Source organism: Musa acuminata, chromosome BXJ2-4 (genome assembly GCF_036884655.1).
Source record: "Musa acuminata AAA Group cultivar baxijiao chromosome BXJ2-4, Cavendish_Baxijiao_AAA, whole genome shotgun sequence".
Lineage (NCBI taxonomy): Eukaryota > Viridiplantae > Streptophyta > Magnoliopsida > Zingiberales > Musaceae > Musa > Musa acuminata.
Window position 1 is genome coordinate 4,635,556 of NC_088341.1, and position 27,412 is coordinate 4,662,967.

At 35.7% G+C, this 27,412-nt stretch overlaps 2 protein-coding genes and 1 long non-coding RNA gene across 4 annotated transcripts; 1 reads left to right on the forward strand and 2 right to left on the reverse strand.

The window, feature by feature from the left end:
* The first annotated feature begins 1,756 nt into the window (after nucleotides 1-1,756).
* On the forward strand, nucleotides 1,757-3,381 carry LOC135608924 (uncharacterized). Its single transcript, XR_010485644.1, has 3 exons — nucleotides 1,757-2,379; nucleotides 2,781-2,890; nucleotides 3,029-3,381. It is a non-coding gene; the product is annotated as an uncharacterized LOC135608924 (long non-coding RNA).
* Nucleotides 3,382-5,515: 2,134 nt separating this feature from the next.
* Nucleotides 5,516-7,242, reverse strand: LOC135609611 (protein trichome birefringence-like 19). The gene is made up of 2 exons (XM_065103039.1): nucleotides 6,654-7,242; nucleotides 5,516-6,466 (listed from the first exon to the last, which is right to left on the reverse strand). Exons 1-2 carry the CDS (start codon nucleotides 7,170-7,172, stop codon nucleotides 5,657-5,659), a joined length of 1,329 nt encoding a protein of 442 aa, XP_064959111.1. The 5' UTR covers nucleotides 7,173-7,242; the 3' UTR covers nucleotides 5,516-5,656.
* Nucleotides 7,243-9,463: 2,221 nt separating this feature from the next.
* Nucleotides 9,464-17,487, reverse strand: LOC135609610 (uncharacterized). 2 transcript variants are annotated; one of them, XM_065103037.1, is made up of 12 exons: nucleotides 17,330-17,487; nucleotides 16,397-16,524; nucleotides 16,132-16,194; nucleotides 15,182-15,303; nucleotides 14,959-15,074; nucleotides 14,057-14,864; nucleotides 12,181-12,909; nucleotides 11,833-12,054; nucleotides 11,616-11,711; nucleotides 11,322-11,516; nucleotides 11,050-11,163; nucleotides 9,464-10,125 (listed from the first exon to the last, which is right to left on the reverse strand). In XM_065103037.1, exons 1-12 carry the CDS (start codon nucleotides 17,425-17,427, stop codon nucleotides 9,865-9,867), a joined length of 2,952 nt encoding a protein of 983 aa, XP_064959109.1. In that variant the 5' UTR covers nucleotides 17,428-17,487; the 3' UTR covers nucleotides 9,464-9,864. The 2 variants fall into 2 exon arrangements, with proteins under 2 accessions (XP_064959109.1, XP_064959110.1); XM_065103038.1 differs by lacking the exons at nucleotides 15,182-15,303; nucleotides 16,132-16,194; nucleotides 16,397-16,524; nucleotides 17,330-17,487 and having other exon boundaries at nucleotides 14,057-14,808; nucleotides 14,959-15,062.
* Nucleotides 17,488-27,412: the final 9,925 nt, after the last annotated feature.

Genomic DNA, 27,412 nt, shown 5'->3' on the forward strand with positions numbered 1-27,412 from the left:
TCTATGCCAATATGTAATCTTTTAATTTTTTATTTAAGAGCACTTTCAACTATTAACTTAAACTTTTAATTTTTTTTAAAAAAAATTGATTTTTCCTTCACAAAATAGATCTAAGTGAACATTGTAAAATCATAAATAAAGAGAAGCATATAACGAGAATCTGAATAACTAAATGGTTGCTTGTCATTTGCATTGATGCCGACATAAATATAGAGTGACGTTGTCTATCCCCTCGTTATTATCAATGCTGACACAGAGGCAGAACAACACTACTCTACATCTGCATCTATGTTTGTGTTGATGTATATATCGAACAGTCCTTTCGCCACTCTACATTTGCATTGACATCGACGCAATTGTCAAGTGGCATTAATGTAGATGCAGGGCATTAATGTAGATGCAGAGCATCGAAATCTGCATCACCTTTTTCCTTCTCTTTCTTTGCCTCGTCTATTATTGTTGTTCTTTCTCCCCATCGATAATAGTCACCTATAACTCCCATTGGCATTGTTGTTTATCATCACCGAAAATATAATATAACATTAAAATTATCTTTTTACCCATTATTTTCATGCTTCCATTAGTAAAACTGATAGCGTTAAGATAAATAAAATTAGACATTTCACTTTCATAACTATACTAATTCTAATGTATATTTTTAAAATTTATTAACCAGGATACTAAATAAGTCTAACTAAAGATGGTAATATATAATTAGTCCCTTCCTTTACTTGTAAAGCTATATAATCAAGGTACAAACTGTCTAGATAAGTGGAAATAAGCCTTATTAATGGTATATGCTAGATCAAGAAATCTAAGTTTTCTTCGAACAATTGGATGTATAAATCTCAATCTCAATAATAGGGTATTAATATCAATATTTGTTGACCTATAAAATATGAGGGGCTTTTGTTGCCAAAAGAAATACTAAATATTCTAGAGTGCCTATAAAAATTGAGGGGCAATCATTATAGTACAAGTTTACTACCTCAATAAGAGGTGGAGAATCCATTCACCTCCATTTCTCTCTTAGTTTCTTTTTCTCGAATAAGACTCATGTCATCAGAATGATTACTCGACATATGCATTGGTATCTGTATCACCAAAAGGATTTTACAATAAATTTGAATGTTTGAATTCAAAGTATTTGAAAATCAATTATATACATTTATCAAAAGTGAATACATCGTGCATATAAAGATGCTTGGTTCAATTTTAATATGTTCCACACTTCGATACTAGTAAATTAACTTATCATGCATAATAAAAAGGTCTATCTAGGTAGATCGCATGGGCTGATTTTATGCTTTTATCGAAGATGAATGTATGTATATATACGTATATGTATATATATGTATACATATATATACATATATATATATGTATACATATATATACATATATATATATGTATATATATATATACACATACATTTATATACATATATATATATACATATATATATATAATATTGATACAAATAGACCTTTTGTATATTTATGTTTGTATAGGTGTAAAGTGACTTCCTTTTTATAAAAGACTTAGAGCTCAAGTCTGAATGCCACTAAATATACCTTTTTATGTGATTTTAATCCAATGCATAAATACTTTAGAAATCAAAAAAACAATACGTGTCAATGTATATTTTTTAGCCATAGAGAAATAAATAGTTGAATAGGTGTCTTTCCATAATAATGCTTAAAATTTTTTAAAAATACTATATTGATTCTTACAAATATTAATATGTGTCCCTTAGAAAACTCAAGCTAATTACTCCTAGTCATGATTAATTATATATATCACTGAAGCTGATCTGATACCGTTGATCTAGCCGTCCCGAATCTTGATGCGACAATACGGGTGGGCGACGATGTGGTCATCCTGGCCGGATCATGAATCGGACGGCTCAGCCTTGACCGCATCAACGTCAACAACGATGGACTGCCACCAATTTGCCTCACGGCTTTTCCTGTCTCATCCACGTCGCGAAACACGGGAAGCCTTCACACAGGTGTCGTATGGCACACTGTGTCTCAGGATGATCGGTCAAATCGAATGTTCTGTGCCGTGGATAAGACAGCTTATATGAGTACGTCAGAAGAATCGTGTCGGAATTTTGTCAAACCCAAAATTTCTTACGAACCCACGAGCTTTGTTTCTACTGATAGGAAGGATGGGTCCCGCAGGAACTAGTTTCGTTTCACCAAAGAACACACCGGTAAAACGTGGGTAGAAAGGAGTAGCTCTTCTTGCTCATGCTGAGCTCATCCATCCTCCCCTCTTCATGGAAGCACATGTCGCCTGGCTCTCGTGATCCTCGTCTCTAATTCCAATCCGGTCTCCATTTCGGATCCAAAGCGGACAACATGATTGCAACAGTAAGTGATCCCCATCTCGAATCTCATATCTCCTCTCCCTTTTCCTCCTCCTCGCACCAATCGAGCGATCTCTGGACGCAGCGGTTTATCGATCTCTTCCTGGCCTTGTCGGTCTCTTTTCGTGGTGGATTCCATGGTTTCTTTTCTTGCTGAGGTTACAAAGCCGGAATCGGTCGATAAACCTCTGCATCCGGACTTCCGCCGACAACCATTCCTCCGTCCTCCCCCCAACCCAAAACACTCCCCCTCCCAACCCCACCTTCTTCCTCCTCTTGTTTTCGTCATCTTATATAATGATTGGGCAATGAAGAGGTGGTAGCTGTTAGGGCTAATTGATACGGCCGATTCGATGCCGATTTCGATCCCTTTTTTTTACTCAGATTATTGTCGGCATTCTGCAGAATTTCAATCAACGAATAATGGTGCCATCAGCATTTAGATCGATTCAAAATGGGTGACGTCTTGAGTTGTGATGATGGCCAGAGAAAACAGTAAATATGTTTGATTTAAGGTCTCTCAGTTCTTTCTTATGCCTTCAATTTTTCATTGTTCTTTTGGATTCGTTTATCATTTCATTATCTTCACCATTTGATCTATCCTTATTTTGGATTATTCACTGAATAGGACGTAAATGTTTTGTATTAAACAGACAGCAGAGGACTACTAGAAATTTGTATTTACAGAAACTACCACTATTGGTTGATTCGTCAAGAATGAGAGGTCGGAATATACTCTGAGATGGCTTAAACTTGGCTTTGGGAGGACTAAATGGGGAAAATAAGCTCAACTGGTCAAATTAATGTGACAGGATGGCACAGTTTTTATGAAGATGATTGAGATATATTCCATATTTTGATGTTTAAACAGTTAGCCTCAGAAATATTTTTCATTTAATTTATTCCTTCTACCAAGATTTGTTGTTCTCCATGGATGTGAACCTCCCTATATTTGTTATGTTTGCAATGCTTGAAGGTGAATCTGTATAAAGAATTTAAACATAAATATTTTTCTAACATTTAGCCACACGAATATTTTTCATTTAATTTATTCCTTTTACCAAGATTCCTTGTTCTACACGGATGTGAAACCATCTATATTTGTTATGTTTGTAATGCGTGAAGGTGAATCTGTATAAAGAATTTAAACATCAATATTTTTCTAGAAAAGAGCTATATGGTACATGTATTTTTTTTTTTACTGTGAGAGCATGTGGTGTATTTTGTTGTGTGAATTATACTTGCTGAAATATGGTGGTGGTCATGAATACTGATCTTTGGATTATTTAATTGCGTGCATGACATAGCTACCTGTTTATAACATGTGTTCTGTTGGATGTGTTTCAAATGATTGACAAGGTTTTATATTTCATTCTTATCTGCAAAAACATAAATTGCATACTTTGTGAATTAGAATACAATGCATATGGAAACCAAAGCAGTCAAGTAATCTGCATGCTGAATGTGTGCCTGACTCTGTTTTTTGGGTGGAAGGGTCTAAATTCTTAATGCATTACGATAGACAAGGCGAGTGAGAGAAGAGAAACTTGCCAGGAACCATTTTGAGAGATATAACTACATTTATGTACTTCCAACCTCATTTTCCTTGATGTATAAATAGCCCTGATATCGTGGATACCTTGTGTAAAAATGGTGATATTTAATTATCATCTTTCTTGTTTTCTTTCCTAATGACCTTACTACCTTCTCTACTTGTTGGATAATTAATAAGACATAGTAGCTTCCCAGGGCATAGCTGACCATGCATAAAAACCAACATACCTTTGTATTTGTATTCAAATCAATTGGCAGGATAATAGACTTGTCTAGTTGATTGAAATTATGATAGCAGTTTATTTTCTCTTTTTAAGGTAAAATGTTGTTGCTATTGCTGTGTGTCATCAATTAAATGCAAGAATCTCTTCTTGCTTTTCTTTTCTCCTCCTGTATACTTGTGTGAATTTTGGTAACTGTCCTATGGAGCACAATCTTTTTGAGGCCTTCATGCCATGTTATCTTTTGTAACATTTCAAAAGAAGTGAGAGTGTGACCAATTAAACAGATCGTCCGGTTCTTTCAGATTATTATTCATGCTTTATCTTGTTAAATCTTGAGTACTTCCTAATTGAGGACTTTTATTATGTCATTCTCAAGTGCCTGATTTATGTTATTTTCTTGTTTGTCTTTGTAACTATGATAAAATAGTTTGCTTCCTCTATTAGGTCAGACTCTATTGTTAATGTCATATAGTTTCATGTAAAGAATGGGTCGCCTAGTGGATGAGACCTCGATCAATTTGGCTAGTGTTGGATATGTATGTGAAATATATTATTGAAGTTGCTCATATCGTAGAACACAAAAGTTACTTCATTAGTTTTACTGAATTTGTTCCACTTAGTCCTTGAGATGTGTGGTTTTTTTTTTTCTTTTTTTGTGCTGCCTTCTTGCAACCTTAATATCAACATTCTGCATGTTTTAGTTGGATAGTAAATAAAGGGTCTGCATGATCTTGCAACCTTAAGGTGTTAAAGGCTGTAAGAAGATCTTTTTCCAATGTATGAAAACATATAAAAAAAATGATGAACCAATTAACTTGACTATACAAACCCCATTTTCTTGGCCAAAATTTATCTTTGCAACCATTATAAGTTTCAGTTATGCTCATTCAGCGCTTGATTTCACTCAACTTCCTTCAAAATGATTTGAAGAGTAGACACACAGTGTTCTACCCCATGCTCAGAGGCTAGTAGTATTTAGGGACCTTTTTTGCTGAACCACTTCAATTCTAGGCCATGATGAAATTAATGTTTTATCAGCAAAGAACACACTGTGAGTGCAATCTGATGCTCTTTCAAGTTCAAACTCTGGTTATCGGAGGATCTTGTTCTCATTTAGCCTATTTACTGTCAGTAAAGTATTACACCTTTCATCTTGAGTTCAAGGGCTCAATGAAGCCAAGTTATGGTTAATGTTGCAGAACTTTATACAGTGTCTCCTTTCACTGCATATGCACCACCTGCATCATATTTTCTTCATTGTTCGCCCGAATTGGTGTATGCTGCAATAGTTTATATGCACCAAATTTGATGTTATGAACGTCTCTCCTCCATATATATTCCATAAATTTGTTCAGCTATCAATGTAGAACATCGTTCATAGTTTCTTACAGCTTGTAGCTTCGTCTTCAAACAATCAAAGCACCTTCGCTGACGTATAATGCAGCTTTCTTCATGTAGAACAGAGTGGATCTACTTGCCAAAGAAAGGAAGGCATCGACCCATCTACTTGATGGTGGACTTCCGGGCGTTCCGAGAACGCGCTCTCCCACCGTCGTTCTTCAGCATGTGGAGCAAGAAGTCGTTCCACGTGTCGATGGGCCCCGGCAGGCACCAGTGCACGCAGTCGTTGTACATCGTCACGTTCTCGTGCGGCCGGTGGCCGTACCGGCTGGGGTGCCCGTCCGGCCTCAGCAGCATCGCATCCGTGGTGTCCAGCAGCCGGAACCTGACGCCCTTCTCCCGCCCCTCCATCTCTGCCTCCCGGAACTCCTCCACCTGCGTCATGTACATCTTGAGGTTGATCCCGTCCAATCTCGTCTCGTCGCGGCGGAACGGCTGCTGCCGCACGCAGTTCCCCCCCTTGTCCCACTCGCCGTTCTCGAAGTGCGACGGCGCGAACGTCCGCAGGAACACCGTCCCCCTGAATCCTTCGAGGCTGTTGAAGACCCCGAACGCCGCCCGGAACGCCCGCCGGTAGCTGTAGTACATGGTCAGGTCGGTGACGTTCGGGTCCAGGCAGTAGTGGCAACCGACGAGCTGGCCGCCCTCGAAGAACATTGCCGGCCGGAAAAACCAGTGCCCGGCCGACACGATCACGTAGTCGAACTCCGTCATCTTGGTGGTCCAGTTGGTGTCGGGCTCGTCCAGGTACAGGTTGAACAGGCCAGTGTGCGTGGGACCATTGGGGTCGGCTTCGTGGGCCCTTACCAGGAACGGAGACCAGAAGCTGGCGACGGTGAAGTTGTGGGTGGGGAAGTGATAGCGTCGGAACTTCTCGTCTTGAGTGAGGGAGGCATCCACCACGTACGTCACCTGCAGATGCATTTAAGGAGAAGCCTCATGCTGCAATGGTTGAGAGCATCGGAAGTAGCATTACAGTTGATGTTCTTATCATTCTCTGTTGGATGCAGGTCGCTAAGTACTGAAAGTGCAGCTTTTTGCTACACGTTAGGGAGACACCAAAGAGCATGAAGACGAAGACTGAAAAGGGACAACTCACTCTGTGGAGGAGACAGATGAGGGACTGCATTTGGTTCCTCCCGACGGAGTCGCCGACGAACGCCAGGGACTTACCCCTGACGAGCTCCAGGAACTGCGCCGGGTTGAAGACCGGCAGCTCGCAGTGCGTCGGTTTCCACCTCCACTTCATGAAGCCCGTGTCGGGCCTTCCAAACATCATGCAATTCTGGTGGTCATGGATGGCCCAGCAGCTCTCGTTGGTGTAGTACGGCGCGTTAGGGTTCGGAACCCACTCCCCTCGGAAGATGTCACACGAATGCTGTGCCACTCCCAGACCGGCAATGGAATCACGACCCATGTCACCCGAAGAAGAAGATGATGATGATGATGAATCGGACAGGCTTCTCCATGCAAGTGATGTGGCTAACAAAGGGAAGAGATACAGAGGAATGATGGTGAGGAGGAGGAGGGTTGCAGTCAGAAGAAGAACGATCCTGGAGGTGTTCTGAAGGCTCGTTCTGCTCCCATTCTGAAGCTCCGGGCATGAGTTAGCCTTCATGGGGGCAGATAGAAGCAGGGGACAAAACTTTGGTGCAGGTAGCTTCTTCCTCTGTCTGATACTAGCTGCTGCTTGCTTGCTGTTTATATATAGAACACAAACTGTGTGTGTGTGTGTGTATATATATATATATATATATATACATATCCTATAATTTGCATGTACCGGAAGTGAGGTGGGAGATAGTGCAGAGAGAAAAAACTATAAGCTATTGTTGAAAGGGTCAGTCATGAAGTTGCCAAACTACCTTCTTCCGCAAACTATGAAGGGAGTGGAAGAGAGAGACATGGTGAAGATAGAAGAGAGATTAACTATGTCAATTACTGCCTCACAATGTAGAAGTAGAAAGTTCAGAAGAACCGCATGCTGCCATGCAAGATGGTGCATGAAATTTTCGTAGATCATCCTCCACCTGCCACAAATCATATGAGACAGCACACACAATTTTTTTAGTGTGACCCAGAGATATTATTCCATGGATGATGATGATGTGCAATGATTCATCAATCATTGAGGGATGTCATATTTGGATTCTTCTCTTTGTGCCCAGTTCTTCACATAGTTTAGGTGCAGCTATTGTGCTCTATCATTTGCAGCAGCATGTGGCTCCCAAGTAGAATACTTTTGACAAGTTAATGTGAAACAGTTTATTCTCTGTTATCCTCTTTCTTCTTCTGTGCCTTTCTCACAAAGTGTGTTGTTAGGAGAAGAGATCCACAAGCACAATGGTGATGTCTCAGGTTGGTGTGGTGGCAATGAAGGTAGAAGAATGCATGTAACTATATATATTTTTAGAGCTCTATTATATTTGTTCTTCTGAAAATTCTGATACTTGTGCATCATAGCAGCAAACACAGGCACACACATACCAAAACTCCATTGTTACTTACAGCAAGCTTTCATGATTTCTGAGGAGATGACTTGCCTGCATCTTTCTGAGAGCTCTTGTCATCACAGCATAATCATACAGAAAGCACTCATCAATCATCATCCTGCACCCTCGTAGCTTTCATGACATCAACAAGATTAAGATAATAGTGTCCTAACTACATGGATTCTTAGAACAATATCTCTATATTTTATGATGAATAACCCACTTAGGTCATCGGTCCAATCCAGGTAGCTTTCTTCGGAAGAAGAAGAAGAAGAAGAAGAAGAAGGGAGGAGAATCTTTTGGCGGCAGCCGACACTTGCGCTGATGTGAGCATCATAAGAGGGTCCCTCGCCGCATGTCGGGTGGGAAGAGAAGTCCACGCCGCTGAGGGATTCCTTACCGATCACCAGTGAAGAAGTCGGTAGGAAGTGAGTGTCTTGCATTGGTAAGCAGTTGGCATCACTAGGTTTGGTGCAGAGTCCCACGCCAAGAAGGGAGAATACCAGAGTGAGCGAGAGCTGTGAACAGGACCAGAATCCAACCTACTCATTCTGAACTTTCCATAATCTCGCTAACCTGATGTTTCTTTCGTCCTGTGGTCAAGGAAGAAGAAAATAAAAATTGAAGGAAAACAACATTGGAACAAACAAACTTACTCAAGTCAGATTAAGATTGAATGAAAGTTCTTCCTTTTGAATGAGTGATCGCAACATGCGAGATTGAAACAAGAGGGTTAAAGGAGACATCCTTACTTGGTTAGCCAATGGGGGAGCTGTCGAAGCATCGCACTCTCCCGACTTCCCCACTCGCTGGCGGCAACCATACCGACACAAGTCGGACTCGTAACCTTCACCACTTGTGTATGCTTGAGAACGGAAGGCATTATTGTGTGTGTGGATAAGATATAGGAGGAAAAGGAAAGAGGTTGACTTTTTGCTTGGCTTACACATGTTAAGCAACAAAGTTAACCATTAGACTCGATCCTCTATTGTTTCATTTTGCTCCTCAGTTGGTTTGGGAGGTAGGTGATGACTTATGGCCCATATCTGATATCATGTGTGGAGCTGCACAGAATCCCCAAGGGATGGATTCCCTGTTAGTCCATCGAGAAAGCTGTGCAGTCTTCATAAGATCCATGGATTGGACAGCAACTCGAAGCACCAATCCATTAGATCCATGGATTGGTGCCATACTTATCAGTGTAGCTTGCTTGATGTGTCCCTTTGTAGTTGTTGACAGCAGTTGACCAAAGAGAGGAAATAAGTTACTATTAGTTCGTTATGTGATAAACAATTTAGTCTCACATGAATTGCTGAATATGAGAACACCGCGATACAAGATCCTAAAACTGTACTGTACATTATTCATCCAAAACGAATAATTCATCATGAACTCTTGTACCTGGACCCGATGAAGATGACGAAAATAAATGATGAATTATAAACACATTTTGTCTTACATCGATTGAAGAATACGAAAACATGCGTACCAAATAGTTGTGCCACTACCTTTCACTTGTAAAGCTGTATCATCAAGGTACAAACTGCCTAGGTAGGTGGAAACAAGCTCTATTGATGACATATGCCAGAAGAAATCTCAGACAAGAAGTTTTCTTAGTTCAATTCGATGCATAAACCTAAATCTCAGTAGTAGGGTACTGACATCAATATTTGCTGACCTGTAAAATCTGAGGGGCTTTTGTTGCCAAAAGAAGTGGCAACACTAAATATTCAGGAGTATTTACCCTAAAACAAAATAAGGGGCAATCATCATAGTACGTAGAAGTTTAGTGCCTTTTACAAGAGGTGGAGAATCCAATCACCTCCATTTCTCTCTGAGCTCCTTTTTCTCGGACAATGCCCATGTCACCAGAAGGGCAGCAACCAGGGCGACGATTGTGAGCAGCAGCAGAGCGTAGCTGAAGTCCTCAGTGAGGGAATCGTATGTTCTTGATGGAGCAATTCTGGTGAAGAAGAGGTCCACACCGTAGGAGAAGACGAGCGTGGTGGATTCCAACTTGGCAGGGGTTGTCACAATGCCCCTCAGGCCCTCCACTTGAAGAGCATGTGTCACGTAGGACTGCAAGAAGCGTCACACGTCAGCGTGGGTTTGTGGCCATGTCATGCATGTATGATACCTTCCTAGCAGATCTTGAAGTAAAGTTGATATGGTTTTATACTGTTATTATGCAGATAAATTAATGCAAGGTAGCAAAAAATTGCAACAAATAAATCTAAAAAGTCAAAAGAGTCATTAGAAGGATTAATTGACAAGCCTAGTGCATAAAGATTCAACCAATGTGAGGCCTGGAGAGGATCAAAGATAGAAGCAAATATATTGTTAAGCAAATAAAAAAAAAGGTCTTACCAGCTGTTGAAAAGTCTTAATTTCACTAAGATGATCAATGTGCTTTACGGCTTGATGGTAACTTCATACACATAATACCTAGAAGTTGACCTAACATCTAGTACTTCCTCTACTGAATATTTGTTCTTTCTCCCATCAGATGAACCTCCTCCTTTCAAGTAAATCTCAATCCTTTCAGTAATTCTTCAAATTTGTTTCAAGGGGCTTATATATAGTGATAACAGTAAGATTTATAGAATTTTTATTTAGACTCTTGATCCAACCGTAAATAGGCCCAGAAAAGATGATGATGGAAAATTTAAAATAACTCCAAATAGAAAAAAAAGCTAAATTGTTTCCTATTAAAAAATTAAATCTGATTTAGACTATAATACACTAATATACCTTAGTGTTGATCTAAATTTTTATTTTTTTAGTGGGTTATGTCAATCTTTAATTAAGAGTAATGCAACAAAGAATCATCATCAACAACAATTACCAACTGGAATTCAAGGACAAGTAATTCTAAACTTTCAATCAAAGCAAAGTGGCCCGTATATTGTAAGCTGATTTCACTCCATAATTCAAGGGTTTTAGTAGGCAAAAAGGAAAGGCAAAAACAAAGGTAGAAGTAAACAGAAGTCATAAGCAACTAACCTGGGGGACAATTGGCAAAGAATCAGTCAATGGTATGATCCCCTCTTCCTTTTCTGATTGTGTGGGATTGACAGAACGTCGAGGATCAAGGAAACGTTTATCAAGTGCTAAGACCTGTAACATAAGAAACAGATCAAGCATATATTATAATGAATCTTGACAGATGACACCATTAAACAATCTTCATGTAAAAGCTAACCATGTCCCAATGCTTGAAATTCATAAGCCTGAGTACCATTAGTTTGATTATTCTTAAATTAACAATGACTAACCTGATCCCCTATTGTGCCAATTAGTAGCTGCTTTGATGTTATTCCCTTGGCTGTCGCTGTCACTGCCATGGACTTCACTGAGTGAGTAAAAAAATATGATTGTGATTTGACAGTCACCTCTGGTTTAGAATATGAAGAAATAGGTGCTGTCAAATTATGCTTTCCCAGTACAAGCTTCCACACATCTTTGTTATCCTGAAAAAGATACAAAAAATCTTAGCCATAAAACCTTCAATATAGGACATAAAAGAAAATGATGAAGGAAAGAATATGTTATGCATATGAGGAGTCTACCTCTCGAGATTGATCATATATCTCGATGACTGACATCTCATGTCTGTGTGCTCTAAGATTGAAGTAGTGATAAACAACCCAGTTCTCACTCACGACCTTCAAGAGAAAAGCCAAGGGTGTGCATTATGTTATTGTCTAAAGAAATGCTCAAGATTAACACTTGAATATGCAGATGCATGGTTGAAAAAAGAGATACACTAAAGAAATGGCATCTTACAGCATGAATGGGGCCTTGCGCTCCCTGATGAGACACACGATGCAGAATACGCCCACTGACAGTATCAATTAAGTAAGCATATAACCAAGCTTCTTCTGGGGTTGCAGACCCAATTTCTCCAGAAGCTTTAGGAGCAACAGTAGCAACAAAAAGTATATTTTTTGATATGTATTTGTACATCACATCCTGATCTGCTACAATCTTTGCTTGGGTATGAACTATCTGGAGAAGAGATGGAAGTAATTAATAGGATATTGTTAAAACACAGTAACAAGAATGAGCTTAAATATAAAAAACTTATATCTACCAGATAAACCAAAGTAAAAAAGTGATACGATAAAGACATACCTCATTCATTTTTCTTGTTGCAGTTAGAGCAATCGTCTCGGACTCAAAAGGGAAAACAATGGACCACAATTCTTTAGGTTGAAACACATTCTCAGCCATGTCCAGTTCACCTTTGATTTCTAGTGAATATCCTTTAATTATGTTTTTTCCTACTTCAACTGAATACCAGTAAATATTTGGCATCTCATCAAGGAAAATTTTAACAGAATCAGAAGTTTTTGGGTACAGATGGGCGTGTAAGTTGTCATCTGTTACAATATGAAGATGCTGTTCGGTTGAATCAGTCAAGGGCAAAGGCATTATGTGCCTCACAGAGTGCTCTAGTTCTAAAGAGTTGTGCACTTTCCCAGTGTAAGCATCAACGATTGAGAAAATGCCTGGTGCATCAAAATTATGACCACATCTTCCAACCACGAGGACAGATGGATTCTCATGCATTGCATGATGATGAGGGACTTGCCACTGGTATACATTTAAAGCAAAAGGATTTCCACATGTTTCTGATTTACGAAGGACAGGAAGTAAAACAGACCAAACAACACGGCCATCACCAGTGTGTAGTGCCAAAACTTTTCCAGCTCTAGTTAGCACAATAATTAGCTTTCTGAATCCATTGTGATCCCTTGTCATTTTATTTTTCTCAAAACTTTTGAGCCGGATAGCTTGTATAGCAGCCACTTCATCGGGACTTGTAAGCATGAGAGTTCCTTTAAGTTTCAAAAAATGTCCCTTTCACAAGCAAACAAAAAAGAGAGGAAACATCATTAATAAGCTAATATAATTCGTAATTGTGATTTGCAAAAAAAATCAGGGTTTTGTTCCTGGAGCTCTTCAACCGAAATCATGTCACATAATTTATATAAGATTGGAAAATGAACGTTTTCTGCAAATATTGCTGAGAAACCAAAAACATATAATAAACTAGAAAAAAGGATTTAACCTGACAAAACGTATATGCACAAATTTCATTTCATATTAACACAAGAATGAAGACAACACCGTGAGAAAAACCCCTCCATCCACATGTCATTCTCTTTTTAAAATAATGAAATAGTCAAATGTTTGCATAGATAACTGATGCAGTAGTTCAAGAGTATAAATGAGATGAACGATCTTTTGCATAGACCAAAAAAAAAAGGTAACCTACATAAAAGAGTTCAATAGTATAAATTAAAATGGAACTATCATCAATACCATGTTCAGGGAAATATTGACATATTAACTCTTTTAACTTGTTCATAATTACCTTGAAGGTTCCATACATTATTACATTTACAATATTGGCAATTCGCAGATCCCCATAACTAGATTGAGGGTTAACGTTTCTAATAGTTCTACTTTATTAATAAACACATGAGGATCGACAGTTGATTATAATGAGAGGTCTTAGACGAAACACGTATGAACCTAGGAACTATCAAACCACATTACAGTAATTTGAGTGGTGCAAGTAGAAAAAAAAAAGACTTCTTAACATGTCAGATAGACTAGCAATCAGCATCCAGAAAATCATGCAAATTTGAGTGAATTGAATGCAAGAAGCAGGCATGATAACATAAATACCTGAAAAAAGAATTAAGCTCAAAGTATATCATGGTGATACAGATGATTTGGTGACTACAGGAAGGGTTAAAAGATCTTTAAACGTAAACAGATCGGTGGATTACTGACAATCATCGGAATTTGCTTTAGGGTAAATCAAGTTGTCAGAATCATTATTCCAGGAGACCCAATGATATATTCCTTCTAAGAATGTTGTCCACAAATGAAAAGTTATTTATACGCCAGCAAGCATGAACTGTGATATAAGAATTATCATCTCTATAAATCTTTGGTTTGTTGTTGCAGAAGAAATTCAATGTGAAGGAAACAGTACCTTAAGCCACTCAAAAAGGCTGTGCTCCACCTCTGCAACTGACACACCTTCCTTTTCAACAGGCAGTTCAGATGTTGTTGAATCAACAATAGATGCCAGTCCATCCTCCCTACTCCAAACAATCTCACCTTGTTGCACCAATAATAGTGAGTGATCTTCCATTACAACTAAAACCCGAAAACCATGGGTTCTATCTGTTCGCATATAATTATTAATAAAAACCTTCTCAATATTTCCCCTTTGACCATCCATCTGTATGGTTTCCTTAAGAACCTCACTTGTCAAATCAGTATCAAATTTCACTTTAAAGTGGATCCTCGATTCATCATGCTGCAAAATTGCAAAAGCTTGTTGTTCTTTTGATAAAGGAAGAGCATCACTAATGGCTGATGGATAGTTAATTTTCTCAATAATCTCCAGCTCATTGACACCTTTAACTCTTAACAAAACTATTGATGATGCAATATCTACGGCAAGGATGCCATTGTACTTTGAAGGCAACAGTGTAGCTTTTCCAGAAAACTCTGGAATGAGATCTGGGATGTATATCTGTTGGAAATTTATAACTCCATTTCTGAAGCTTATTGAAACTAAATATGTTCTGCTGGCATCTAATGCTACTACCACATCATCAGAAGCAAGAGATGCTTCACCACAGAAACCACTTTTAAAGGAAGCTTTGCTTTGTTGCAGCACCTCGCCAGTCTTATAGTTGACATAGTAGGCAACAAATTCTGATGAACCAATGAATCCTAGAGCATAAATGATATCACTATCATGAGGCTGAAAAACCTGCTGAATCTCTAAGCTGTAACCACAGTAGAGAATTGCAAAGCAAACTATTTTATACACAGATGAAGTGGATATTTCAAAAAGGAAGACCTAAAAAAGTTAACAAGTACCTATTAGTGGACAATTCTTTTCTCCAAACAATTTGCCCATCTGTGCTTGATAAGGCATGAATCGATGATCCACCAAAAACAAGAATCAAATTATCTTTTCCCACATTCATGTTTGCCTGCAAGTTTATTGCACTGAACTCATTTTTTTTTAAAGATAAATATATCTATGTTTATTCATCTTAAAATGTATTAGTTTCTGCACATGCAGATCTTTACTTCGTACCGGAACATGCAACAAAGATTTTGAAGGTGCTGAAACTTGAAGAATTGACTCCCATATCATTTGACCATCAGGAAGGTTCCATGCCCTTAATATACTTCCTCCTGAGGATAGTGTAACAACATCTGAAAGAAAAAAAAAAAACAGAAATGTATTTATAAAAAATATTTAAATACTGGTTCAATAACTGCCAGACTGGTATGTCACACATATTTTGTATGGTATACCAATTTGTACTCCTGGTACAATAAAAATAATAATAAGAAAAATAAATACCGACTAACACCAGGGTATATGGTACAATATATATCCTGGTTAGAAAGGTAAAGACTGGTCCATGCAAACTAGTTCGACAGGTACTTAAAACCATGATCCATGCCATCATGTTCTTGACATATAAAGAGAAAACATGCAAATTTAATTTGAAATGACAAAAGATTTCCTGTTGTTGAATGATATATTGAGAGATTGGTTGCTCAAGAACAAGGTTTCCTTGTTATCTCCAGTATTGTTCCAAGCAATAGATATCAAGGAAAAAAGATAAGCTTCCAGCAAAACTAATAACTGAACAAAACATCACCACCGAACATAACCAGCTATTGCTAGTGATTCTGCTCAATCATAGAGGACAAGACAGCTATTACCCTATGTTCCTATCAACAGGGATGCTATCAGGTAAGATTTAGCATGATCCAAATCTAATGATGGTTTAAAGGCTCCAGACCCAGACCCAAGCATGAATCCAACAAGAGGATGTTGATAAATGTCAAGGTGCAAAAAGAGACAAACATGCATAAATATGCATGAAGTTCAGAGCATGTTAGTTTGATGTGGGACATACAGCTAAAAGTACAAATTTAAAAGAGTTTAGATCAGAAGGAACAACATAGAAAGTGTAGAATCAAGCATTATCACCCTAACTATACATCAACAAAGTGATAAGAGACGATTACATTTCCCAAGAGTGATGTCAATTTGATCAATACGGTCAATTTTCCCAAGAACATGCCTCCAAACTGCACAAACACAAGATGAATGACGTTAGTCAAACTCTTAAGGGAGAAGATAACTCAAAATTAGAGTTATAAATGCCGTCAGATAAAGTTGCTTAATATGTAATTGGAGTGGCTTAACTGCAATATAATAAATTGGACAATAGACAATAAGCAGAAGATACCTAGCACACTAATATTTATAACACATAGAAGCTGAACTCACATATATCGCCTGTTCGGAGATCAAGAGAAGCAACAACATTCTCTTCAGTAGATACTACTACACGCTTTCTCCCTGTTTTTTGAGTGTGAAAAATGGCATGTTTCACTTTCCCAATGTACTTCTGATGCCTGTAGTATGAGAATGAGAGGCTTAGTTTATTCAGAAGGTGACAACAACATTAACAAATCATCAATAGGCCTCTATTGTAATATATTACTGCTAACAATATTTAGAGCAACACGCAACATAAACATGACTATAAAGAATAACACCAGATTTTGATAATCACTATTGACATTCTTAACGTAGCAAACCAAAATATTGTCGGACTAGTTGATCGGAGCCCTTACCTTAAATTTACTATTTGAAGTATTCCTACACAAAATTTCAAAATCAGATATGTATTTGTGTCTAAATGGGCAATCTCCACAGGAGAAACATGCTAGTTTAGTATTGTATGGCATATGCAAATACGTACAATAGTTCATGACAATAACAGTCCTAGCAGAATATATTCAGCTGTGATTCTGCTTAAACATCACATATAGAATACATTCTAAGAACTAACATAGAGATGCAAACACCTTGGCTTTCACAATGTTCAGCTCATCCATTTACTTCGATAGTCTGCATAAATATAGTCAGTAGTGATCAATCGATTGCTACCCAAAAATTGCAACTTGACAATGATTCCATCCCAACTGATACTATGTATCCAGATAGCAAAAGGTCGAGCTGAGAAAATTACTCGATTCGCATCATGGACGGCCACAGAATATGCTTTATTTGGTCTGAATATAAGGAATTGGTTCGATCAGGAGAAGTAAAGAAACCAACACATCATGCAACCCAGGATACCAAAGAGGAGAAAAGGAGAGGGAGGGGCAGGTGACGATGACGGGAAAAGAGAGCGAGAAGAGTGGATCTACGAACCAATCTGCGAGCCCGACTTGGTCCTCGAAGAGCGCGGTGGAGATCGTCGAGGAGAAGACGAGGAGGATCATCAAACCCAGACAAGCCCTAATCGCCATGGCCGTCCGCGGCCGGAGATGCCAGAGATCCGTAGCGCGACGAGGACTATACCTAGTCCCATGTGCGGCGGACGGAGCTCAAATTATGGCGGCTTAGGACCCATTAGACGGCCCAGTTATTCGTTGGGCCCATTAGCTGGCCCAATTACTTATGACGTTCGATTTGGATTCTTTCGGCCCATTTTATGCAGTGGTTGTCTGTCTCCGCAATATATACTACCAAGTAATTGGAAATAAAAAATTGAACTTTTTTTTGTTTTTAGTTTTACATTCACATTTCAGGAGAAGTGATTTTTTTTTCTAGAAATTGAGGTCATTTCTCATCTAATGGATACAATGGTATTGACTAAAAAAAAAAGATAGTATTAAAATAGAAGTGTGCATAAAATTTTTTGATTAATTAAGAACATAAATTAAGATCATACGAGGACTTAAGCATTTAGATACAGATTTTTGGGAATGGTGATCCACTTTTATACCATCTTTCAAGGGTAATATTATAGATTATGACTATAGTTATATGAATCTAACATCTTATATGCGTTTTTTTCTTCAGGCTAATTACAAATTATCTATTGTAATTAATTATCTTTAGCATCATGTTTTTCTCCACTTTCAAAAATTATATTAAGATTCTTATACTTACGAAAATAAAATATTGAGATCCTTATACAAGATTAAAAAGATAATTTTATAAGGTTAAAAATCAAGAGAGAAAGAGAGAGAAAATTTTGTTAGAGCAACGAAATTAAATATTTCATTTTTGTAAGTATAAAAATCTCAATATAACTTCTGAAAGTATAGGCATCAGAATACTAAAAATAACTAATTACAAAAAATATTCTATAATTACAATGGATGATAGAATATTTTTGTTCTACACCAAACTAGTAGGTGATGTATGAACTTTCTTGTTTTTTTAAATGGAACCAATGCAATTTTATCCATCTGCATAGGCAAAGGAACATGGAAGAAGACAAAGAGTTTCACAAGTATTGTAGACATGAACAGGAATACATGTTAATTGGGCATTTGCATTTGGCAAGTTCATATTATCTTACTTCATCAATCTGCAGATGCTGTTCAAAGTTTATTCTCAGTTCAAGCAGGCTTTCCTAATTAGTCACAAAGTATGCTCCTAATTGACATCTTGGTCTTTGAATAGATTCATCAAGTATGCTTTTATCACCTTAAACCAGTCTCAGAAGTGATTTCAAAAGCCTTAAAAACTAAAGCTATGTCAACATGAATGCAAACAGTGGAAACCTTCTCCATACCATAACTGATGTGTGATACAGACTGCATATGTCCTACTCTCAGCATAATTAGATTGCAAGAGCATTCTTCTCATAACATTAATCCAATTTGTCTTTTCACTCATTGGCAAAACCTATTTGAAGAATATCAGTAGGCATATTATGATTCATGGGATCAAATTTGTTTAAAGAAAGTCTACTGATATTACTGGTAGCTTTGGAGACCACAAGGAAAAACCAGCACTTCAAAGAATTCATTTGTGTCATTGACGCAAAATTGCATTAAACTTGATGACTAACCATTAATGAGAGGAGATCTGTAGTTCATTTTAAGCGATCAATTTGAAGTTTTGGAAATAGTCTCTTCACTAGTAAAGATAAAATTTATTTTTTTCTCAGAAGTAAATTTGTTTTGCTTCTTTTCTTTCGACAGAAAAGGTTATGATTTTTTGCTGATCACTGCCTTTAGATCTCTGCTAAAATATCATGGAATCTTGACTTAAAGATTTTATAGAATGTAGAAGCAGGATATTGATTCACAAACTCCCATAGTTTGGAAATGTACATGAAACATGGCTCATTGCAGACTCAAATATGCTCTCACTCTCTCTCTTTCAAGTCTATCTTCTATATTGTCACCTGTAACTTTATGTTTCTTCCTTTTGTGATGGCAATATACAAAGTTTGACAGCATTTGTATTCATTTCAAACATCTTGCATCATTGATTTGGTCCAGCTTAAATATCAGCTGCATAGGAGCATGTTGCAATTGAAAATTGTACTCTTTAATCCATTAAACAAAGATTTTATCTAAATAAAATTAATTAATAAAAAAAGAAATAATACAAATAAACTCTTAACTGAAGGCACAGTTATGCTTGAAGTGGCTTCTGTTAAAAATTTGAGGAAAGATGTCATAGAATTATAATTTGTATGTCAATAAAAGTATAATTAATATATATTATCCCTACTTAATAATATGATTTATGATGTCTCTATTTCATAAATATAATAAATAACATGTTCATATTTTTATCATTTAAAATTAAAGTATATACTTTTCAAAAAATATTATTCACGATGTTTTATGAAATATTGATTGAGCATGCATAAACAATAATATTTATTTGAAGTATATTTTATAGTAAAAATATATGATTTAAGTGTACTAGTAAACTTAAATGTAATGTTAAGTTATGATAATAATCATATATATATATATATATATATATATATATATATATATATATATATATATATATATATATATATATATATTAGAAGTGACAGTGGAATTGTAATAGGACTTAAGTGAAATCCAATACTTAAATAAGTTTGACTATGATTAAAATAAGTATCCTAGAGGTTTAAATATCATTTGTACAAGGGATAACAACTTGAATTACAAATGCATAAGTGGAATAGTGGATGATTAAATGAAAATGAGAAATAAAAAAGGAGTGTTATCCTAAAAATATTGATTTGAATAAGTGAGATTAAAGGATAATTTTAGAGTGAACATATTTTATTTATATCAATTTAAATTAAACTTATATTAAGCTGTATTAACCCTAGAACTATACTTAAAAAAAAAATCAAAGGAGGTCCATGCGATTGAACCCATGATGTTTAAGCTGCCTCTTAAGCAAATAGCTCTAAACAATAACCTTGATTTTGGCTTTATCCACCTCATCAATTCAATCCCTTTCCTCAATTTTTCATTTATTCTCCTTTAGATTTGTGTCCTTTCTTCGTTCAAGTTCAAGAACCTTGGTTTTAAAGAGGATTGAGGAAAGAAAACATAATTCTTCCCTTGTTATATCTAGGGTTTTAGTTTTACAATTTGTAGGCTATTTTCTTTTAGTTGATTTTGGGTGACCTAAGATTCCAATTAAGATTTATTTTTTTATATTTTATATGGCTAAGCTAAGATTTTATGGCTTCTAGAATAACTTCAATATGAGTTTTATGGTTTAAATTATCGATATGTTGCTATGAAGCATGCAGAATCTCTTTTTATTTTTTTGAAGTGTTTTTGTTCGAGGTGAATTAATTTTTTGATGTCTTAAAATTTTTTTAAGGATTTTATAAGTATTAGAATTGAGTGAATGTCGTCGTTAGATATTAAGATATAAAGTATATAAGTTTGGATAGTCTTAACCTAGTTAGACATTAAGATATAAAAAGTGTCCAAGTTTGGATAGTCTTAATCTAATTTCAACATAATATGATAGGTAATGTTAGTTGAATGAGAATGATAGTTTAGCCTCCAAATGCTTATGTTTTAAGTTAAAATTTAATATATATTGTTTTATATGTGTTATTTTTTTATAAAATTTTATGATAATTCAAAATCATTTGGTCAATTAGAATAGTAAAATACTATTATTTCATGAAATTATATAATGGTTTAATTAATACTCACTAGTTTATTTGATTATAGGGTGAATTGTTAAAAAAATTGATAGTAAAATTTAGATAAATTTTCATATTGAATATAGTCTACTATAAAAGGATTTTATCAAATTTTTTCAATTAGTTATTACTATGAATTATTATAAAGCAATAATTCAAGATGTAATTCCTAATTAGGACATCTCATAACCCTATGCATACACTTTTGTAAGCATACTTAATCATTAAGGAATGTAGATTTTTACTCATTTTTTTAATTTTTTTAGTTAAATTAGGTAAGTATAAGTTTAATTTACTATAAAATAGTGATTGTATAAATTATCATATTTATAATATTTTTAGAAAGCATGTTCTAAATGATATAATTGTCATGAGCTAAGCATAAGCTCAATGTTAATGTATGTATGGTATAAGTATAAAAATATATGAATTATGATAAAAATATATTATATGATGTGAGAATAGATATAGTTTCTATGGCATGAGAGGTGAAAGTGCACAAATATATTATGATATATGATACACGCATATGCTATGACATGCAATGTGAAAGTGTATACATATATTATGACATATAATATATGAATGCAAGTATATATTATAATAATATGAGATATAAGAGTATACATATATGTTATGATATGGGGTATGGAAGTCTATGAATATATTATAATATATATATAATTATTTTGAGTTATTTGGACGTAGAATCTTACTTTTTTTATTATACATATGTTATGTTGCAAGATTATGCTTTCCAAAGAACTCATTAGATGATGTGTTTATCATTAAATATCATATACATATAATTTTAAAATATTATATGCGAGATGTATGCTCACAAAAATAAAATTATAAAGACATATACTTGTTAAGTAATTTCTTACTATATGATACTCACTTGGCTATAAAAGTGAGTGTGCGGGAGTCCATGCCAGCATAGATATGGACAATGATCTATGTGTATTTTTATGTTTATAAATTTTAGATATTTTATGTATGTATTTTTTTTATCAGATATGATAATTATAAACATATGTCAAAATTATTATATATAGGAGAAACTCTATCATTTTTTTAGTAAGTTAGTATGTTTTAATTACCTATTTTTCTTATTGTACTTAATATTTAAACTGAAATATGATATCCTATATTAGTTATGCACATAAGGTGTGTATAGGAGTAGGATGTTATAAAATATATGTAATCTTGGGATTCATCTGCTTCTACTTTAAGGGTCATAATAATTTAAATTTTTATACCTTTTAGTTGTTTTGGCCCATTAATATTCTTAAATATATAGTTAATTTAAAAATCATTCGCATAGATTCCCACTCCCAATTTCCAATTCGAACTCCAGTTTTCCTTTTTCCTTTTTTTTTTTACTTTCCACAGCTGAAAGTATGTCTTGCAGCTGAATTGACAACTTATTCCCCTCTTTATAAGAAGAATCAAATTACTTTAGGATTGGTAAAATGTTATAATGATATATATATATATATATATATATATATATATATATATATATATATATATATATATATATATATATATATCTCTGCTTATAATCAAAATATATCTTATTCCAACCCAAAATACTTGATCTAAGTGATGCAGCCACTAGATTTGATTAAATGATCGTATCTTATACTAAATTCAGTTGTTGGCCAAACATCACATTGGAGGAGTCCATTATGGCTATTGATTCCATGACTGATGCAGACATAAAGATGGAATGGAACTTTCCACTGGTAGATAGTGCTAAGTTGAGTTGCTATCATGGATTCCAGTGTCACTCACCACTTGACTCTGAAGTGGCTGCTCAAAAGATCATAGGTGCCTTGGTAGGCCATGGCACAAGCAAAGTGTTCCAGAGATCTGATAACACTCAAATATTCATATACTGAAAACAAAGAGATCCTTTTTCCCAACATCTATTGTATCCATCAAGTAGGAACTTGTTCTCTTACTTTTCATTGAAGCAATGAACTGATTACAATAAGGTTATTTACCAGTTTAGGGTTCAGAAAAGTCAGATATATTCGCACTTCTTAAAGAAGATTACACAAAAGCATGACATCTTCCTAATATGATGTCTTGTAGAAGTGCAGCAATGTCAGAATATATGGCTTTTATAAAGAAGCAGATCCTTTAATCTTTTCTTTTTTTTGTTCTTTATCCATATATTATTGTATTATTGAATTAAATTTGGATCTCAAAATGATGCATCTAATACACTGAATAACTCTGCTGATCAAGAATTTTTATGTTAAAAAGATGAGGATTATAAGCTGAAGAACTTAGTAAATAGGATTAATAAGTCACTTTGAGCCATCACATAAGATGAGGCAGTGCTCTGAAGCCATCATATGTATCAGAGAAGACTTTCCTCAGGAAGTCAGCCATCAGAAGGCAAGAATTTATGCTACTCTATATCCCGTTTCCCAAGTTTATCACCAACTCTAAATACTTGACACAGGAATAATAGCCTTACTTGGATTTGGTTGGTGGATGCGGAAGCCTGAAGTTGTGAAGTGGATTTGGTGATGATGACTCCAGCCCTTGTGTAGCAACGAGATAATGAAACACTTGGAGTTGCCTCAACAGTCTTGCATGATACCTTCAAAGGTGGGGAATGGTTGCAATCATGGCTTAAGTCACTCAAATGCCTGCTTTCAAGGATGAACAGGGATATGACTCCTGAAGAGTCAACTTGCCGAGCAGCAATGCACTGTTCCAACAACAAGGCCATGAGTGAGCTTCAAACTGTGGTACAGCAGGAAAAAAGGTTTTGATGAGGACTCATCAGAGATAAAGAAGCATGCCAGTTCGGGGGATGTTAAACAGTGAGAAAAAAAAGCATCAGAGAACAACTGAAATTGATGACAATTCGCCATATTAGAAAATGCATTCATAATTACACAAACAACTTGCTGTCTAAATAATTACTGGAAAAAGTGACTTCAAGAATTGCCAAGCCTGAAAGTAGACTCTTAATGGCAAGACACACCTACCATGGTGTTCTAGCTTATCTTGAGCTTAGTTGAATTGCCTTGGGGCTGTTTCTTAGTTGCACACTTGAAGAACAAGATATATTTCTTTGCAATAGAATATTGAGCACCATCTTGTTGCAGTCCATGCCAGCCTCCACCAGAGTGGATGATATCAGCCAGATACTGGGAAGCACTGTTCACGGCACATCAGAAAGATGATTGGTTGAATGCTGAGGTAAGATATAAGAAAGAATCAAGTGAAAGCATCCAAATTCCAGCATGAGTGACCCAGAGGTGGTACTACCACTTCATGCTAAAATACTTGTTCCCACTATGTCTACCACTACCACCACCCACTTCTTCTTCTCCCCTATAAATACCTCACGCCACTGAGTCCCTATGGCTGCAGCAGAGATACAAGTGAAAGGATAAGACCAAAGAGAGGAGAGATGAGGCCTGCAAGCTTGTCAAGTTCAGGTGTATCAAATGTGTGGCACACTCCAATTCCTTATCTCTTTGGAGGTTTTGGGGTAGTAATGATACTTATAGCTGCTGCTCTCATCATCCTAGCTTGCTCTCACTGGAGATCAACCAGAGGTGGGAGCTCAGAATCACTGAGTCTGTCGGAGAAACCTGTGATTGTTCACTTGGACATGGAGCCAAGAGTTGTGGTAATAATGGCTGGAGACAACAAGCCTAGTTTTATAGCAAAGCCTTTCTCCTTGGTTCAGGTTGCGCATGAGCCATCAGTCCAGACAAGATCTATCAACACAGAGCCATGATGGTTGACTGGTTATGTTGCTGTATCCAATTTTTCTTCCTTCCTTTTCTTCCCTGTTATGCTTCTGTATCTTTCGTCAATTTTGTCGTGGCAGTTCCTTACTGTAAACTTTGAGTGAAGCATACAAAAAGGAGGACCTTTTATCTACAATCTGCATGAGTGTTCATAGAATCTACAATCTACAATATGCATGAGTTTTGGAGTACTTTCCCTTGCATATGAGCTAAACTTTTCTTCTACAGAAGAATTCAGAATCTATTTGACTTGCAGATTAAAGATAATTTGTCGCACCATAGAATATTATTCTTTTCATGATGAAACAAATTTTCGTATGAGCTAAACTTTTCTTCTACAGAAATATTCATGATCAGTTCGACTTGCCGATAAAAGATAATTTGTTGTGCCATCAAAGATCATATTTTTCATAATGAAACAAATTTTCGCATGATTTCTATCATTCGTAGGAGCAAGATTCACTAACTAAGCTTTTAACTTAACTATCTGACCGGAGGATTGAAGTGGCAAACATAAAGAGAAGTTAGAAGAAAAAACACAAAAAAAAAAAGCTTATTTCAGAGTAATTAACTAATTATCCATGAATTTTGTCATTTTATATCTGACAAGTAATTAGGCAATGCATACAAATAATTGGCTTACCAGCCTACAGATATTAATGAATACTAATCAGCTAGGCAATCGGCAAGCGAAGATTATGCAGAGAAAAATAATGAGATTTTGACTTCCTACAATTTCAGAAATGTTTAGAAAGCAACAAAAAGACTTCAATAAAAAAAATCTTCTTGATGTTCTTAAATCTTTATTCAGTGGAATGATGCCGGTAAGGCTCATTATTAGTTGCCTAAAGATGCCTTATCTAATGCTAATCTAACTGCAAAGAGCCAACAGAGTTGTGATCAAAAAACTTTTTTGATTGCGGATAAGATTAGTGCATATTTATGAACAACAGCATCTTATCACTTTTATGTCTTATTAGACACATTCCCTATTTGATCTAAACATTGTGATCCCTTCAAATAGAAGAGTGAACAGAATATGCCTCTGCAATTAGGTGCTTGAAATCTTCTTCTGCACATAACCTTTTTGGTGGAGTATCTCCCAATGCACCTCTTTATGGACTTTATGCCCTTTCTCAATTAAAATAGTTCATCATGCTTCAAAATCTGTGTGCCAGAAACAATAAGAAACAGTAGATTTGAGTTTTATACAAGCAAATACAGAACTTTATATCATCCATATCACATCATGAAGCATGCTAATCAAGATCCTCCATTTCAGAAGCTTTTAGGCCATCTTTTGATCACTTGACATCTTCTAGTTCATTGTTATGCACATTGCCAAACTGATCACCACATTTTGAAGGTTTTCTGCAATTCAGTTGACTTGTGTAATCAGAATCTTCAGCTGAAGAATTCATATTCTGGAGATGCAAGTTTGACTTACAAAGACACCATTCCATATCATAAACATAAGTAATACTAACATGGATCACATGACAAGTATGATTCACTAGGAAGGCTTGTAAAGCAGCAGACTGAATGACATCTGCATCATCTCTGAACAATAATCATAGAATTTGAACAAGAAGTTAACCACTAATCAGACCATGACTGCCTGAGTTTTTATGATCCTGGAAACATTCTGGCATCAGTTAAGGCTTATGCAAGGCAGTGCTATGTTTACATGAAACGTTTGAAATGCATTGGTTATCATTTAATTGCACTGAAACAAGAAAATTTTCCTTAAGAGAGGACACAAATATATTTCTTATGGTAAAATTGAAGTGAACTCTATACATTTCAAGAAACAAAGTATTATAGGCAGGGATTGAATGAATAAAAAATAATAATTACAAAACTGTGGTTTAGAAGCTGCACCCAACAATCATGGGCTTCAGTGTATCACACTCTCAACACCAAGATTGCCATTTTAAATTTCTAATTCATCAAAGAGGAAAATAAAGACATTAAAGTCTCCTCAAGGAGCTATGACCAATAATTACCTAAAATTTTAATTAGCGTTGCTATATTTTAAGAACTTGCTCTAATGATTAAAAATAATAGAAGTATTTTAGGTATACAATATGTTAACATATTTTAACTTAGATTAATAAATTTAAGTGTAGTTGGAAATTGCTAATTTTTTTTTTTACAAAGGGTAAGTAACGAAGTAATATTCGAGCCGAAGACCTTATAATATATTTTAGAAATGTGTTACTTAAAATTTTGAACCCTTAATTTTTGGTTAAGAACATTAGGTATATCATTATCAGAGCAATATTTAAGATGTTAATTTAAGTTTTTTTATAGATAATAAAATACGAGATATATGTGCAAAATCTTAAAATTAAAAGAGGCATGCATACTATAATTTATAAGGGTAAATACGTTATTTATAAATTCTATAAAGATATTAATATAAAAACTGTAAAAAATTGAGTCAATAGCATAATGTTTTGGCCCCCAATTTCCTCCCCAACGGCACCTCCATCCTACGTGGCTCTCTAGCAAACCTGAAATATG